This window comes from Ceratotherium simum, chromosome 9 (assembly GCF_057802395.1).
Source record: "Ceratotherium simum simum isolate JZ-2026a chromosome 9, ASM5780239v1, whole genome shotgun sequence".
NCBI lineage: Eukaryota > Metazoa > Chordata > Mammalia > Perissodactyla > Rhinocerotidae > Ceratotherium > Ceratotherium simum.
The window spans coordinates 53,725,909-53,745,181 of NC_141908.1; the positions used below are offsets into that span (position 1 = coordinate 53,725,909).

Consider the following 19,273-nt stretch of genomic DNA (forward strand, 5'->3'; position numbering starts at 1 on the left):
CCAAACCAAACCAAACCAAACCCAAACCAAACCAAACAACAACCCATTCATACACACACACACATTTCCCATGCAGCCTCAATGGAAATGTTCTCATATGGTATCTATCAAAAAGTATTCAAATGTGCTTATAGAAGTTAACATTCAAAGAGTGACAGACAAGGTATCAGCTCCTTGACATATTGTCTCCTCATTGTGAGACAAGGAAAGAAGTTTTGTTTGTTTGTTTGTTTGTTTGTTTTGTGAGGAAGATCAGCCCTGAGCTAACATCCATGCTAATCCTCCTCTTTTTGCTGAGGAAGACCGGCTCTGAGCTAACATCTATTGCCAATCCTCCTCCTTTTTTTCCCCAAAGCCCCAGTAGATAGTTGTATGTCACAGTTGCACATCCTTCTAGTTGCTGTATGTGGGACGCGGCCTCAGCATGGCCAGAGAAGCGGTGCCTTGGTGCGCGCCCGGGATCCGAACCCGGGCTCCCGGTAGCGGGGAGCGTGCACTTAACCGCCAAGCCACGGGGCTGGCCCTAGGAAAGAAGTTTTTTTTTTTTTTTTAAACTTTTTTTTTTTTTTTTTTTAAGATTTTATTTATTCATTTTTTTCCCCCCAAAGCCCCAGTAGACAGTTGTATGTCGTAGGTTCACATCCTTCTAGTTGCTGTACGTGGGACTCGGCCTCGCGTTGGACAGAGAAGTGGTGCCTTGGGGCGCGCCCGGGATCCGAACCCGGGCCGCCAGCATCAGAGCGCACGCCCTTAACCGCTAAGCCACGGAGCCGGCCCCGGAAAGAAGTTTTTACCCATGCTGTTTTCCACCATGATTTGGGAACTAAGAATTTGAACACTTTCCTAAAATACAGCTTTTATTTCATCACACCTCAAAAACAGGCACTAATGCTCTATTGCTTACTGCAGTTAATTCAAACTCCTTGGCCTGAATTTGAAAGCCCTCTAGGACTTGGCCCCTCTCTCCCTATCCAGCCACCCCTAGTACTCAACAAGGGCCCTTCCCTTCTTTCAGGACAATTCTTCAGTGTTCTCCATAAACCTCACGCATATGTGGGTCTCCAGGCCTAGTGTGACATGCATGGAATTCCCACTCTTGTTAATTCATCCAAGTCCTCTCCTCCCTTAAAGTTCAGCTCAAGATTCATTTCTTTCAAGAAAGTATCTCATACTAGTCTAGAAGATGCAGTAAAAACTCTATTCTTTTTTCTTATCAAATACATATTGTTGAAAATCTTTGCTGGTTTGTAGGTAGATTGGTTCACAGAAGTCACGCTGAGGTGTCTGCTATAGAGCTGTAATTTCTCCTCTAGTCAGAGAGCATGCAGTATCCTTGAAAACATTTCGCACATATACAGACATGGCACTTCTTGACATGGATTATAATAGAACAATAACTTCAGTGATAAACTGTATTAAAATTTAATATGCTACAAAGTGGAATAATGTCTAGGCTGAACCTTTCATTGATAATATGCTTTAATTCTTCCATAGTGTTCTTAAAAACAAAAAAAGATTTCAAAGTATAAAAACTACAATCTATAATAACCTATCACAAATGTCTTTCTAAATTTAAGATAATGATGCCATCTCAAGGTTAAAATAGAACCACAGAATAATAGAAAAGAAAATACAGAGATCATCTGGCCCAGCCCCCTCCTCTTTAGAAACCTGAAGGCTAAAATCAGCTAAGATAAAACTGTTAAGAAAACAGACATAAAGCCAACCTATTTCAGTAATGTATGTATACAGAACACACGCACGCACACACACGCACACACACACACACACACACGATTACAGCCACCATGAAAAGTGCTATGGCAGTTTTTTCCTTCAAACATAAGGATATAGAAGTAGCCCATTAGCCTTCTCTTTAGAACTGAACTTTTGACCTCATATTAAAATAGGTTAATTTTCCTTTCAATCATAATTCCACACTTACAACATGTGCAAATCATAGGTCTCTGACAAATATGTAGCAAGGAGCAGAGGTAAGTGAACTACTTTGGATTATTGAGATCTGGGGAGGCCAGGCTGGACATCTAATGTGTTATGTGTTAATAATACTAGCAGAGCAAAAGACAGCAGGATTTAGGGAAGGAAAATAACCAGACAGGTTTAAAAACCTTTTCCCTAGGAACATGGGTCAATAAACAAATAAACAAGAACTTTGCCATGGCAGTTTTCAGAGTAGCTTCAGAAGATCATAGTGTATCTTCCCTACCCACCCAATTATCCATCCATGTAACAGATGTTACTAAACACTTACAGTAAGCCTGATAGTATGCTAGGTGCTGAGGCCATAACGATGGGCAAGTCAGACACAGCACTTAACAGTCTAGTGGGTTCCTTTATAAACCTCCATTATTTATACTGACGGTGCAAGCTAGTTTTCCTGCTGGAGATGACGATGGCAGGATTTAAGGAAGATCTATGGTAGAGTTTATTTGCTATTTTTAAAAAACAGGTAAAGAGGTAGCAGCAAAAGTCTCTGGGCTTAAGACACTTAGTTTAGGGCTCCCCGCACTTGCTCTCTGGCCTTTTGTAGCCAGTTCTGAACCACTCATTAGAGAAGAAGACAGAGAGAGCCAGCCAGAAGTGGTGGTCTTTAAGCCCTGCCTGAAAACAAACAGTAGATGGGTTTATAGGATAAACGTAAGAGTTCACAAAGAAAGTGAGTAAGGAAAGGATGCTGGGCATGATCAGAAAAGTACTTCAGACTTAGGGAAAACAGCTTTTAAAATTTTAGTGAAAATGTAAATATAATCCTTGAACTTCCTTAAAAGGCAAAATGGTCAAGAGGGCTCCAAAGAATGCAATTCTGTCGATATACTCACAAAGGATCTGACAAAGAAATTAGTGAGCACCATCAATCAAATGAACTAAAGGGGGCCTGACTGAAGCAGGGATAATGGTGTAAGTCAGGAGTTGGCAAACTACAGTCCTGTGTAGTAGGACTCCACAGGCCTATGAAGTAGGTATTATCAGCACCAGATATGGAAACTGAGGCACAGGGAACTTGCCCAAAAGCAATAGTAGTAAATTGTGGAGTCAGGATTGGAACCCAGGCAGGCTGGCTCCAGATCCCTGTTTTTAACTGCTGTGTTATATACTTCCAGTTTGGGATGGAGGAAGGGAGAGAGGGAGAAGGAAGGCAATATAAGATGGTACGATTTGTGGGATTTTCTTCCTTTTAAGATAACGATAGTTAAAATGTTTTTTTAATCTTTTTTCTCTTTTTGCTTTCTTCATATCCTTTACTTATTGATATTTAAACTAATAGTTTTGAGATTAGTCCTCCCTCTACTCCACAAACTCTAAACAAAATAGGGACCATCATTGCCACTTCCTAGCACCATGTTTTATATCTATGAAATCTCCACATGTACCAATGAATCCGAAATGCATACTCGGTTGCTGAGTTCCCTTCATGAATTGAAGCAAACCCCATAACAATTGTTAACACTTATTAACAAAGTTACTGGTCAGGATATTTTCACTTATACCGAGGATTGGCAAACATCTTCTGTAACGGGCCAGATGATAAATATTTTAGGCTTTGCAGGCAACTGGATCTCTGTTGAACTACTCCACAATATAGTGTGAAAACAGCCATAGACAATACATAAATGAAAGAGCATGGCTGTGTTCCAAAAACACTATGGACACTGCAATTTAAAGTTCATATATTGGGCCGGCCCCATGGCTTAGCGGTTAAGTGCGCGCGCTCCGCTACTGGTGGCCCAGGTTCGGATCCCGGGCGCGCACCAATGCACCGCTTCTCCGGCCATGCTGAGGCCACGTCCCACATACAGCAACTAGAAGGATGTGCAACTACGACATACAACTATCCACTGGGGCTTTGTGGGGGGGGGGAAGGAGGAGGATGGGCAATAGATGTTAGCTCAGAGCCGGTCTTCCTCAGCAAAAAGAGGAGGATTAGCATGGATGTTAGCTCAGGGCTGATCTTCCTCACACACACACACAAAAATACAATAAAGTTCATATAACTTTCAAGTGTCACAAAATATTTGTCTTCTACAAATTTTACTTCCACCCTTTAAGAATGTAGAAAGTATTCTTAACTCTTGGGCTGGATACAAAAACAGATGGCGGACCAGATTTGGCCTGCAGACTGTAGTTTGCCAACTCCTGACTTTTACCTTTAACCCACTTCAATCGGGCCTCCTTTTGTTCATTTTATTGATGGTGCCTGCCTGATACAATGTTGTTAAATTAACAAATGGAGGTGCTTAGTTCCCAGAAAGGACCTTCCTTCCCTTGTTACTTTTTTCTAAACTCTCAGGCCCAAGGAAGTCTTAGGATTTAAGAAAAGATTATTCTCAAAAAAGATTTATAAATCTAAAGAACTTGCAAGCTCTTTCTATTATTGAATATGATTCAAGTTCCTCATTTGACAAATACCTATTATATTCAAGATAGTTAAGGAAGTTCCCTTAAACAAAACATTTTGGATACATGCCATAGAGGCATGTAAGAGTTCCTTTATATTTAAAGATCATACTTGTTTCTGGGATAGAACTTGTAAAAAGTTCGGGTTCACTTATGGGCACTGGACTCTCCTCAAAAGCAGCATTCCCAGGCTCTGCTGCTTTGTGGTGCTGAGACGGGTGGAAACCTTCGTAGCGGCCTGCGTGGGTGGTGCGGTTCATGCACATGAGTGCTATGCTGGCTATCGCGATGCTGCAGAACAGGGTGACTGCTGTGATGATCATCTGCCAACGTTGCAAAAAGATGTTAAGACACTTCTCACAATCTCATCTTGACAATCTTAGTGGAGTAGGTCAAGGGCACTTTTTTGGTGGAAAATGCAATATCTCCACAGATATAAATGCTCTAGAACAGTGGTTCTTAAAACAGAGTAAGAGTATGGAAGGGATCTAAGTTACTTGTAGAGAAATTACGGTTTGCTTGTAATCATGTAAGATTTCTAGATGCTTCCTTCTATACATCATTGTCATTGGTTTCCTCTATAAGTAATCTAAATGATTGCTTACAGATCTTTTCTTTACTTTAAAGTTTTTGCTTGCTTTAATACATAGTTCAAGCATACTTCAACTGAGACTTTTTATGGTAATAATACTAAAAATAAAAAATTATAGCTAACACTTATTGAATACTAACTATATGCTACACTAGTCTAAGTCCTTTATATGTATGATTTTATTTATTCTCACAACTCCAAAAATTAAAAATTACAAAACAGAAAAAAGGATAAAAAATCAAAATCATTTGACAAGGTTTTTAAAAAACACATCCTTGGGCCCTTCACCTGGAGAATTCTGATTTAGCAGGTCTCACAAGCCTTCTACTCTATAGCTTTTCAAGCACACTTTTTCCCAGATACTTTTTGTTCTGAAATTTATATCTATGATAGGATTGAAAGTCAAGAAGTTGGCTTATACTATTACCGCTAACTTATTAAATGATTTTAAATTAATCACTCTTTCCTTTAGTAGAGGAAACATAATTCTAAGTGTGTTTAAGAAGACCCAATAAGTTTCAAACACTTCGAAATCCTTAGCTAAAAACAGACTTAGACATGTAAAATCTTCACCATATTTAAGTTGTGACTTAACAAAATGATATAAGATCACCAGTGATATGCAATAAGTTGGAATAGATTTCCAAAATTAATTTTAAGTATAGCAAAATACATTAACAAGCTAAAAAGAGACATTCTCAAGAACAGAGCTAACAATAAACTCTTCTCACCTGCTCTTTTCCATAAAAGAAGGCTGAGTCAATGCTATCTCCATTATGTTTTCCAGTTATCAAAAGAACACCAACAAGGAGAGCAGGAATTCTGTAATAACAAGGATGTAGGGAGAGAGAGAGAGAGGAGAGGATGAATAGTAACTGTATACGTGGAAATATGTAAGCAAACAGAAAACTACTGACTTACCCCCAGCCAGATATTATGATGATTCCAACAGGAACTTGTACATTCTCTCTCTTTTTCAAAAGAAACAAAGAAATTGCTAGAAGGCCTAAGAACAAGAAATCAAGATTGAAAAATAGACAATTACTCTTGATGTTGATCAGACTTCATAGAACCTTAACCAAGCTTATTTCAATAATAGTCTGTAGTTTTTACCCTAGAATGTACTGTTTCTAAATAAACACTGTCCCCAATGTTTTGAAGTTTTCTTAATTCAGTATCATTGATGTTTTCCCTCCTATATTGTTTATTTACTCAAATCTTCCTGTTTTATACATGAAGATTTTTTTCAAAAGCCCAGATCACTTTATTCTTTTGACAGATGTGTTTGGAAAGTAAGTATATTTGGGAAAAAAATTTTTTAGCTGGACACAGAATAATTATAAAAATAAAAACCCCTCCACTCTACTGGTGCTGAGATAGTATAGGCAATTCTTATATAGGTTCTGTTTTTGGAAAGTGCCCCAAGTCTAAATGATGGACCTTAATAAAATATTATATGAACTTAATACAAAAACAAATGTTTTAAAGTTCTTGAGCTTTCCTTACACCTTATACCTAATTATTTATTATTAAGTAATATCACATTTAATAAATTCTACATAGCTATAGAATCTTAGAACTTTAGGGTTGGGAGAGACCATTTGTTTTAAGTTAACATCTTCATTTTTTAGATACAGAAACAGAGGTTTGCCCAAGCCACACAGCCAGCAGAGGGCAGAGCAGGACCGGAAACCCAGCCCTCTGTTCTGTGGTAAGTCCAACTCCATTAGTGTTTCTAAAACTCAGATCTGTGGACCCCTACGGTTCCTAAGACATATTCTTTAGGATCTGGAAATTTCGATGAGAACTTTGAAGTCTTTTTGGCGTATTTTCAATGATAATCATCTAGATGCCCATCTTATAACCAAAGTATAGTCTCCTGATTTCAGGGCTTACATTTGATTTTATATTAAGTTTGAGCCAAGTGAAGGCCAAATGACATCACAACATGCGGTCCAAATGAAGGTTCTGTGGTAAGCTGAAGAGAGAAAAGCAGTGAGATAACCAGGTCACAAGCCCACACACAAAGTGAAGGCAGGCCGAACTAAAAAAACCCTAACCAGAGAAGTGAGTTCCATTTTACATTTCAAACTGTGATTCAGATTAGCAAAACAAGATCGTTTGTCATGGCAATTAATGTTAATAATTAGAATTACTGAATTTGTAGTTTTGTTTAAATCTCATCTGTGAATTTGCTTTGGTTTTAAAAGTTGTATACTAGCCGTATAGAAGGAATTCATACCTAGATTTAAGATTGTACAGATTAAGTAACACTGTGCTGGAAATAATATAAATCAACACCAAGGTCCTTGAGAACTGTTTTTCTTTACAGAGGACGCACACATTACTCAAGTTCAAGAGACATTATACTACCACCGCTCCTCCCTAAACACATTTGTACACTCGATAGTTTCATGTTTTCAAAGTGCCAGGGAAACAAGTAACCAATCACAAAAATGTGCCAACTGTTTCACAGTAGCCAGGGTACTCTTCAAAGTTCTAATGTTCATCATTTCTGCCTCGTGAAAAGACTGATGTAGGAACAGGCCCCATCTAGCCCTGGATCTCTCACTGACATGCCGTGAGAGCTCCTTCCTGAATCAGTTAAACTCTTGGGGCCTTATTTTCCTCATTTGCAAAATGAACAGGCCCCATCTAGCCCAAGATCTCGCACTGACAAGCCATGAGAGCTCCTGCCTGAATCAGCTCAACTCTTTGGGCTTTATTTTCCTCATTTGCAAAATAATTTCCTCATTGCAAAACCAGTGTTTCCAAAAGTGTAGAGAGTACAGGTGGCACAGGGGTGAAAACTTTTGACTAGTTATGTGTTTACCATGTGCTTGAAAAAATTTTAACTAGCACATGAAACCTGGGATTTTACTGATTTAAAGCCCAATTTATTACAGTAAAAAAAGTGAGTCAATTTTAAGGAAAAAAAAAGGAGAGGTGGTCTGCAGATATGGCAAAAATTGTGGGATGGTATGCAAATGAGTGAAATTGAAAATGGCTGAACAGGATGATTTAAAACGACACTTTAGGTCTAAAATTCTGTTATAATAATCTCAAGATGAAAGGGTACCTTCATTGGGGTCAGGGAATTCAGAACATGGTCTTTGGATAGATTTGGCATGCATGCTTGAAGAGGACTTCAGGGAGACTTGGAGCTTTTTCATACATTGATCTATTTGCTGCTCTCTTATTCTTATTATAAATTTAGACTTAATAAACCTCAATATTAGAGATCAAGCTGGTTCATCTGTATTTAGAAATGAAGTCTTTTGGCTCTTTTAACTTGACATCTCATGAAAACTCTTATGCTATGCAAGGTGTACTTGCCTTTAAAAGGCATACACCTTCTCCTGTGTGCACTGAATTTTTCATTCTGTAATTCCTCACCACATTGTTGCTTCACTTCAAAAGGCTCTTGACTTAGATGGGCCCTGCTTTTGATCCTGAAGGCATGAAATCAAAGGCCTAGCCCTCGTAGCCACTTCCTGACACCTGCCTTCTAACAGTAGCTGTAACCAGCCCTACCATCCTACAGTTTCCTTTCATGTGCCATTTTACAGGTTCCCATTCACGGTATGAATACAGAACAGCGAGACAGAATGTTCCACAAACATGCCAGAATGTATGCATCCAAACAAATCTTATACTTCAAAATAGCAATGGGCTAAAACATTTTGAATATCCCTTTTGGAGCCTGTTGAAATGAGAAATAGTCTTTCTTAACTGGGTACTCTTCTATTTCCATGCCCTTTTATTCCCTTACTTTTCTTGTTCTCATATTACTGCTTTTCCCTGTATTTAACAATACAGTTCCACTTGTTGAGTGCCTACCACGTACCAGGCATAAATACCAATATTTCATTTAATTCTCAAAATAACCCTGTAAGGTACAATAACCCAGTATTACAGATGAGGAAACTGAGGCTGCAGAAGTGAAGTCTTCTGCTTAAGGCAGAGCCAGAATTTTTCATTCAGTTCAGTTGGACTCCAGTAGTGAGCTCTGGGACACATCTCACTTGCCCCACACCTCTCTGCCCCTTCCCTCCTTTTTCCACCTGCCTCCAGCGCCTGCCCTCTTGGGGTCTCCAAAGGGAATCTGTGCTGCCCGTGGCCTAGAGCCTAAGACCCTGAGGAAAAGGACCACGTGATTGGAAGCCCTCTGAGCCCTGGCAGAAATAGAGTGCATCAGGAAACAGAACTCACCTTTGCAGACTGCCTATGTCTGTGGGTGTGACTGCCTGAGTGAATGCTCAGTCCGCTCTACTCCACTTCAAGTAGATCACCAGAAGCTGAGGGCTTCCAGTGATAGAAGAGAGAGGGACAGACCTAAATTTCCATTCATGATCCAACTTACCTGTCCACAGGTAGGTGCTATAGAGGGAGCAGTACAATAGAACAAACACCAGAATTTGTCCAACAAAATTTTTTTCATTAACGAAATTCCATATCATCATTCCAGCACAGACAATAGACTGAAGAAAAAAATGATTAAAAAACCCAAAGTCAGTCATACTCATATGAGTCATCTTCATATGTTTTATTCGCAGCAAATATAATTATTCATTTTTAATTATTGTTGAGTAATTATCAACTGTTACGTACCAGTTATACTAAAACTTCAAGTTTTATGATAAAAAAACCCTTTCTATCCAGAGTCTTTAACAAAGTACATATTTAATGGAAACACATGACAATATCCTAAATACTAACTTGATATTTAGTAATGGTTTACATAGAAAATACTAAACTTTTTTCTATTATAATTTGCGACATACAAAAATTTAACTAGAAAAATAAGATAGTGAGAGTTCAATTTTTAATGATTCAATTATTTCTATTAAAAATGCAAAATTATCATTGAATGCCATTAGCCTCAACTTTATATAGTTCAAGACCTATTGCAATAATTAATAAATTAGGCATAAATTAATTGTAATCAAATTGTAATTGATTACATTTGGTAATACTCCTGACTTTATCAGTGGAAAAACTCAGCAAAGTAATTTTCTCCTTTATTGTAGTATAATTGATAAGGAAAGCATAGTTCTACATATCTGTAAGGTTTACTAACCTGAGCAATGAGTAAATTAGTTGTAAGCATATGAGGAAGCTGTTTATATTTCTTACTCAAAAGAAGTATAGCCAACGACCAGATCTTAAAAGAAAAAAGGTTCAAAAGTTATTCAGGTTTTTTAATCTTTATAATTACTTATTAAATAACTCATTGATTAGCCTCTTTAAAGAATCCTTTTTATCCTGGTTCAGAAAGAAACTCCAATATTTTATTTACTTTAACTTGTCTAGTTCCCAAAAAGGTATTAAGGCAAATCACTATATCCAAAGTAAAATAAAAAGCACGGAGAGATCCTATCGTAAATTAACTGTCCAATAACGACGGGGTCTTTGAGAACTAATGCCTTGACCAGGGCCATGTTCTAACTTCCCTTACCTTCAGTGGCTGGAGTGGGACACAGGCTCACAGCCAACTATTCAGGAAAAGAGCTTCAGTGGGAGATGCAGTTACAACGCACTATTCTAAGTTTTCCTTTTTTGATTCCAACATATTGGCTCACGAGGTATCTAAAATCCAGGCTGTCTTACTTCAAACAATACACATTGCCCACTTGAAGATTAATTGTCTTACATTCCTTACATTTAAAAGGATTGGGTTTCTGTTCTTCCTACACAGTGGCCAGCTAAGTATGCTGGTTGATTTCCTTTTTACTTCTCCCCTCATTATCAATCAAAATTGATATTGTCTCTCTCCCCAGACTTCCCTCTTATCAATGGGCATAGACTTTAAGAATATGTAACAGAAGTGAAATTTCCTAAAAATTACATTAATCACACATTTATCTGTTGCCAATATACATCTTCATCCCACCTCCTTTCCTTTAACAGTATAAGTTATCTTTTTCTTCAGCCAGAATACTGCTTGAATTCAATAGGCAACTTGATCTATAAGATATTGTAGTTGTCAAGTGTTTAATTTGAGCTAGATATATGGAAAAAATTTCATTAACATTAAATGGGTGATTGGACGTGATCCCAAACATCCCTTCCAGCCCCATGATTCTACAAAAGCTAGTATTTGTATAGTGATTCACTATTTGCAGAATGCTTTTCACATATATTGTCTCATTTAATCCTTAAAACAACCCATGGAAATAGGTAAAATTATTCTATTTTATAGCTGAGAAAACTGAAACTTAGAGAGTTTAAGGTAACTCTGTGGAGATACACAGTTAGTCTGTGATAGGGCCAAGAGTCAAATCCACATCTGGGGGCTGGCCTGGTAGTGTAGTGGTTAAGTTAGCATGCTTCCCTTCAGCAGCTCAGGGGTCACAAGTTCGGATCCCGGGTATGGACCTACACACCGCTCATCAAGCCATGCTGTGGCAGCATCCCACATACAAAATAGAGGAAAATGGGCACAGACGTTAGCTCAGGGCTAATGTTCCTCAACAAAAAGAGGAGGATTGGCAATGGATGTTGGCTCAGAGCCAGTCTCCCTCACCCCCACCACACACATACAAAAAAAAATCCAGGTCTGACTAAATCTCACACCTTGCCGGCTATACAACTCTAACTCCCAATTGGAAAGACAAAATTCAGAAGGCTGATGTTATATTTTACGGGCAGGCTTTAGGCTTTCTCTATTGCATAAGAGATTAGATTTTTAAATCCCTAACTTCCCATTACCAAGCTATTCTCAAACTCATTCTGTGGTTTTCATTCATTTTTACACTGAAACATACTTACCAAGGAGACCAAGCTGATAATACTTATATCAAAACTAACATTCTGGATGGCATATGCCAATGGCTTAGGGTCCATAGTGGGAAAGGTCAGTAACCAGGCAGAAACATACATGATCGGCGCAGACACAAACGTGCTTATTACCATCCCTGAGGTTATCTGCAAAAAAGAAATCAAAGTGAGGAGAGTCACAGTCTCACTTAAACAATTACCTTAAATTTTAAATAGCCACAGCACACTAAGGTGTTCTGAAATAAAACCAAGAGTCAGTAAAAAGACATTACAGAATCCAGCACGTTATCTAATGCCATACTTCCCCTTTTGGATAGTCCTTAGTAGAAAACACAGTCGTGTTCCCTTGGCCCTTCTTTCAATCTATGCTCAATTTACATTTGCACATAACAAATACTAGACATCCCACTGCTGATGGTTATCTTTTAGGTTCTGGAAAGTAAACCATATTAATGATCTAATTAAACCAATGACCAGTTTCTTTCCATACTATTTCATAAAATATAGGGCAATAAAAAAAGAGAAATTCAATTCAAAAAGAGAAAAATTACCATGCAAACATTTTACAGATTAAATAATGGAACTGACTTGCATTAAACAATTTAGTTCCTTCCTGTTATATTTCAAAAGCATTTACTCTAATGCTGTAGATAACATGTACAATACACTTAGACACTGTTAACAATTTCATGTTAACCGATTTTAGCTATTTACTGCAGTTGATTATGTGGTGTTTTGCATCTGATGGTTGAATTATCAAAGAATGAAACAGTTTTTTTTCCCCTCAAAATTTCAAAAGTTACGTTTCTGTAATAACTTTTAGGCTTAAGTAAAAGTTTGGCAATAAAATACTTGAAACTAAAAAAACTAATGAAATAAGTCATGGCTGAATAAAGACCCCAGATTAAATAACTCTATTGTTACATGATGTTACATGATGCCTCTTTATTTACAATGAGGTAGTTTATAGTTATCAAATTCTCATAAGAGAATGCTGATTTCTCCATTTTAAAAATTCATTTTTCTACTAACCACACAAACAATCAAACTTAGAAAGTAGTATATACATACAATCTCTACTTCCATGTTGAACTGTGTTGCAAAGATAGCCACTCCTGGTGCTACAGGAAAGACACCATACAAAAATGCATAATTTGATAAACTTGTGTGGTTCACTACACTGTCGCCCTTGTCCAAGAGTTCCACCATTTCTCTGCCCACAAGTGGTACCACCAGGCTGAAGAAACAAGAAATGCATCATTACTTGATATCAAAGCATGTTGGTCCCCAAGCGTTAGATCACTCTAGGGAACTTGGCATTAGGTTATTCTTCTCCTGCCCAGAAGGTGATTTGTATGCACAATTCTCCGTATGCCTACTTGTGGACATTTTGTTAAAAGAATCAAGAATTCAACTTGGAGCCCTTTAAAGTGTAACAATATTCTAGAAATACTTCAAATATCAGGGATTAGGAGGAAAAAACTCAGATTTTTTGTTCTACGAATAATTTTCTCGCAAAAAATTTATAAAAGTTGCAATTATAGCTGCTGTTTCCTGCTTCCTCTATTAGCTCATTGAAATGTTAAAAGAAAAAAAAGATTGACAATCTGAGTAAATTTTTTTCTTGAAAATTACTAAACTCTTTTTTGAAAAAAAAAGTTGATCTTTATTATGATTAGGGGTTTAAATGGTTTGGGTAATAACAATGCTGCTCAATTAGATTCTAAAAACAGTAGAAAAATAGGTATCTTACAATTAGCTCTTCACCTTTGTAAAGACAAAAAAGTTTAGCAAAGGGAATTGAAACAACTGAGGTAGAGCAGAAAATTAGTGAAATCCAGACCTGGTGAAGAGTAAATTATTAAACAAATCCTATAGGATTCCACAGAAAGAGCCTATCAACAGTAGCTAGGCTAATGGGGCTTTCCTTTAAAAACAACAAGACCAACGTTGATAACACTGTCACAGCAGCAACTAGAGAGATGCTCTAGGATGGAGTAAAGAACTACTTTTTAATATTTAATTTAATATTTTTTTAATTTGAAAAATAGACAAAGAACATATCTAACAGGGATCAACGACCAGAAAAAAAGATTTAAAAAATGAGAATATTGAAATTCTACTTATAAGTTTAAGTTGATAATACTATTATTGTTAGAACCATATCTATTACTGTGGCAACTAATACTTTATTTCCAAGGAGCATAATACCACCATAAATAATTTTCAGAACTTATATTCATTTTTATTATTTTGAAAACGAGATACTATTTCATATTGCACTGGTCTCATGAATTTAACTGTCTATACAAGAGCTGAATTCAATAGTTAAGTATGTCCCAAGTGCCTTGGGATAATCTTGCAGTAAAATTATGTCACTTGCACCATGAAATTTAACGCCATGGCTCATGAGCTAAGTAAGCTGAATAACTATTAACTAAGGAGCTGATAAGAACTTTTTATTTGATGGACTAGGAATAGATGGTTGATAATCATTCATGTTGACTTATTTATATTTAGAAATTTCAACCACCCTCAGAATTACAGAATATTTCCCCCAAAATTCATGATAAAAATAGTTTATATTCAAAATTATTGTTCTCATCATCATGACTAAGATGCTTTTGACTTTAGGATTTTAATAGATTTAGAAAACTCAGAAATCCTGAAAAATTCCTTAAAAAGTATGATCAAACTTGGACATTAGGAGATATTAAGTAAAATTATATAAAAGCTGAAGGGAAACCAATAATCTTTATCCTCTGACAGTAAAAATGGGAAGAATAACCTACACGGAAGAAGGAAATGACTTTCCACAATATACCAACATCACATTTTCCTTTAAATCACAACTATTCAATTGGGAGGAATTACTACTATCACTCTTCTTAAAGGAGAAAATAAAGCTTTCACAAAGGACAGCTCCCAAGTTAAATGAGTGAAACTTACAGTTTAGCTGTGATGAGAAGAATTAGTACAACAAATGCTGACTTCTTCAGTTTCTTTATTTTTCCTACCATTGTAAGACCAAGATAAAATAGAGCTGATCCAGAAAAAGAATTTCCAAGTCCATCAAGAAAATTTTCCATATATACAGGCACCTTTTGATCCAGAATAAAATTGAAGGCAATGCCAATGAAGACCATAAATACTATTGGGTTCTGTAATACCCGTAGAAATCCGAGTCCCATGATTTTTATTTTGTTTTGAGAAACATTTTGAGCATCTTTCGACTTCTGGATTTCACAGAAGATAAACCCTATAGGGTTTAACATCATAAGAGATATTGGTGCCACCAAATAAATGTACTGGAGATATTCTGGGTATGTAGTTTGATATAAAGCTTCAACTGAAAAACAAGAATTAAAATTGATTTTAAAATGATCACCACAGAAATATATTAATACATTATGTATATTATGTTTTCTGTGCTTAATTATAGCATACTGTAATCTAAATAGTGCAGAATGACCTCCTTACCCTAGTTTTGGAAAAGTACATTTTAGTAAGAAAGCTGAAAAGGAAGAAAAACACACTATATTAAATAACATTTAGCTTATAAAATGATAATCAACTTGCACAAATTATTTTTAGTAAAACTCACTAATTTTTACTACGTAGAGGCTAAGACCAGTCTCAAAAAAAAACCAGCATAATTGTAGAATTCTTAAAAGAAACAATTCAAAGTAAAAATCTAGTAACAAATTAAATGTTTAAGTAGTAATAGCAACAAGGTGGTTGTTGGTTCCCTTGAGGGGAAGTTTCACTGGAGTGGTGAGGCAGGAGTCAGAGTACAGAGGACTGAAGAGCAAGTAGGAGACAACGAACTAAAAAATGAGCACCAAAGTGATGGAGTCCAAGCTGTACAGGAAAAGAAGTGAAGATGGGAGACGGCTGACAAACAGAAAGTAGAGGGGTCAGAGACTGGAGGCCCCTATGAAGTCCAAGAATTACGTGCAGTTGGAAGTTGAGGAGTTTGGATAAGTCAGACAGTGAGCTATTGAATTTAATATTTTCCATATGACCAGGTAGGATGAGGCCATGTTCGCGGGTAGCTGAAATGGAGTAAAGGAAGACATCATTGGAGGTAAGGAGGCTCAGGAACTGAGAGGGCAGAGAATTTGATGGGTAGTTCACATGGATGCTCAAGTCAAACAAGATAATGGCAAAACTTGGGAGTAGAGAAGACGACAATGAGACAGATTAATTAAAGTCTTCAATGAATGAGGAGGAATGGTTAGAATGAGGTCAGCAGATGACAGCAACGAGGATGAGGGGTCGAGCCAGGCAGCATGAACCTCAAAGAAGCAGTTTTTACAAAAGAGCAGAGAATAATGGCCTAGCAGTGGTACAAGGTGGCTATGAGGATGCCAGTCCTACCATTGCTCATGTGGTATGCAGGCGATGAGAAAATGAGCAGCCTCCATTTGAGAGGAATGAAAGAGAATGAATGCCTCCAGGGAAGACCAGTGAAGATGCTGAAGAATTAGGGATGGAAAGGTGGATCTAAGAAATGTTTGGGAGGGGAATACAGTGGAGTCAGATCAATGCACATTAAACTAAGGGAAATTCACCTACACTCTCTTAGGAAAACAAAAGTTTCATCGTTTTTTTTTCATAAAGCATGTTCCCAAATGCAAACTAATTACTTCACTTGTTTATTGAAGAACAATAATGGTAGAGAAAAAAATATGGCTGTTAGACTTATGAGAAATGGTACAATATACACAAAGTACGTGTGCTGTATTTTGTGGGTGATTTAAAGGATTTTTCAAAGGTTTGACTGTATATGATGACTTTAGAACCTAACCTAACCACTGCATAAGATGAGACTCCTTGGGAGACTGTGGGTGGATCAGACTTTTGCAGTTGCTTGGTGGATGTGAGGGTTGGTGGCCTGGTCTCGGGTTGATCAGGGCAACTTAGAGCCTTGGAGTAAGCAACCTGGTCTCTAGGCACATGTTTGGCAATGTGTTCTGAAATTATTCAACCTCATACATACAAAGGCTGATTCATAAGTGATTTCAAGTTGAGAATGAAAGATAAAAAACAACAGCCACAATCACTCACAAGGAGAGAGGCAAACACGTGAAAAACTTTAAAGATTAGGTTTCTCAATTTACATCAAGATAAAGTGACACAGGTAGGAAAATATACTTGTTTTCTTACTCAGGATACATAAGTTCAGTTAATGTCATGCACATGTCCCATTAAAGTTATGTAACTAGATTATATAACCTTTGAAGTTCACTTTCTTCTCATTAGCTAAAACCTACTTTTCATAAGATTCAATTCCCTTTTTTTCAGCTAAGCACCTACAGAGGTCTATAATATCTCTAAAAGGAAGCAGTGGTTAAACCAAACATACTTAATTACATAAAATTTCACAAATTCTTTCCACTGACCTCCAAGTTAGATATCCTAGCTCTACAACTCTTAGTGGTTTTCTTTCATATTTCATAAGGTTTCATCTTTTAAGTAAAAAAAGCAGCACTTTTGATAACTATTTCTAGATAGCTACACTTCTTCTGAATAGATATTCTATCTCTAAAAGAATTGTGTCCATACCCGCCCACCACTCAATTTTTAAAAGAAAGAGCATATTTTGGAAAAGCCTTGTGTTTTCAATCCGAGCACAAGAATTTTCCCAAGTGGTCAAAATAAAATGCATAAGGTATCTTTGATGACTTACAGTACACAAAGTCCCTTAAGTTAATGCCATTTTCCATTTACTTTCCTGGCACACTAGCACTTAATCACCATCACATAATGGACTCTAGATTGTTTTAAAAGCTCACTGCAAATTTGAGCAACAGCTTTTATTATCTACAGCTAGCCAATCACTAAGTACTTTCTTCTTTTGCAGGATCTTTTATATTTTCTCTCTCTCTCTTTTTTTTTTTTTGGCTGAGGAAGATTCACCCTGAGCTAACATCTGTGCGAATCTTCCTCTATTTTGCATGTGAGTTGCCGCCACAGCATGGCCGCTGACAAGTAGTATAGGTCCGCGCCCAGGAACTGAACCCAGGCAGCCGAAGCGGAGCGTGCCGAACTTAACCACTAGGCCACGGGGCCGGCCCCTGTATTTTCTCTTCTTGATTCCTACTAATACCACTAGTCAAAAATCTCAAAACTGGGTGACTTAATGTGTTTACCAACCTATATTCTTTTGGTTTTTCTTGACCACCTCCTGCATCCATTTTATTCACTGCTGACAATATCATCTAAATCTTAACTTTCAAAAATTAAGATTTTCCACAGCTCTCACCACCCATAAGAATGGTTATAAAACCGTTCTTTTCGACATTCATAGTCCACTCTCCACAAGCGGTCCCTTATTTATCCAGCTTATCTCTCACTATTCCTTAGTGCAAAGGAATAGCCAGTTTAACTATCAACCAGTTTAATATTATCATCACAGTAGACAAACACCAGGTTCATCATTAGTAGTTCTACGTGCTGATCATCATTCCCCAACTTCTTGAAGTCTCTCCTTTCTTATCTAAATCTTGCTTACTGTTTAAGCCCTGCCTCAGGTACCACTTCTTCCACCAAGTCTTCAATTGACATCCTGGATCTCCCCTTCTCTGGATGGCTCTGGTACCTTGTTCATATTACTGCCACCTCAACCAATTCTAAGTTCCTTGAAGGCATCATTTTATAACCTCCAATCCCAGCCCAGCACTGAGCAAATCTGAAAAATACTTGCTGAATGGAATTAACATATCAATGAATGTCAAAGGTTTCAGACAGAGTAAAAATGTATTTTGTTAACACACAGCAATTATATCTAATTGTTATCTGTTAACCCATTTCTTTTTATATCCAATGTTTTTTTCATATTCTGAATATTTATAAAGCAGGTTACTATTGGAGTATTTTAAGTCAGTTGAACACGTACACGAAGGCAAAAGAAGTATAATCTAGTGGGAGAGCAAAAAATTGGGAATAAATACTTGTTCAATTACTAGAATAGGGTTCAACATGGAAATTTCAGTCCATTTCTGCCATTCATTGCATAGTTATTTAACATCATGTATTTATCTATAAATTGGCAGTGCTTTTCTTTTGTTACCAATCTAAAGATGGTTTTCAAATCTGAAAAACATATAACAACATATATATGAAAGCAGTGACCTATACTAACAAATTAGATTTATAATCATTATATCAACTATTAAGTTCTAATTAATTCTTATAAATAAGGCTCTTGGGGGGAGAGGAGAATCCCACTATGAGGAATTATTATATAACTTTGCAGAACTAAGACAAAATTAGCCACCCACGGTGGCTCCTATTTTGAGTCCTGCAGGGTTTCAATCCTAGAAAATAACACAAAGACCCAGACAGGATCATTCTATTATTTAATGGCATATAGTTAAATGCTTCATTTCCTTTCTGTTTACAGCTCAAGCACTAGAGCATAATCATGATTAGTCAGGGTACTTATGCTATCAGCATTGTTTGAAGAATAAATTATAGGAC

At 37.0% G+C, this 19,273-nt stretch overlaps 1 protein-coding gene across 3 annotated transcripts in view; it reads right to left on the reverse strand.

The window, feature by feature from the left end:
* Positions 1-19,273, reverse strand: part of GPR155 (G protein-coupled receptor 155) — a 41,430-nt gene that overhangs the window by 14,072 nt on the left and 8,085 nt on the right. For all 3 annotated transcript variants that reach the window (XM_087435407.1, XM_014784631.2, XM_087435406.1), the window contains exons 3-10: positions 14,738-15,137; positions 12,860-13,025; positions 11,780-11,935; positions 10,089-10,172; positions 9,372-9,489; positions 5,930-6,014; positions 5,740-5,830; positions 4,529-4,739 (exon numbers count right to left, since the gene is read on the reverse strand). In XM_087435407.1, the coding sequence (XP_087291533.1) occupies positions 4,529-4,739; positions 5,740-5,830; positions 5,930-6,014; positions 9,372-9,489; positions 10,089-10,172; positions 11,780-11,935; positions 12,860-13,025; positions 14,738-15,137 (1,311 nt within the window). The remainder of the gene's footprint in view (positions 1-4,528; positions 4,740-5,739; positions 5,831-5,929; positions 6,015-9,371; positions 9,490-10,088; positions 10,173-11,779; positions 11,936-12,859; positions 13,026-14,737; positions 15,138-19,273) is intronic.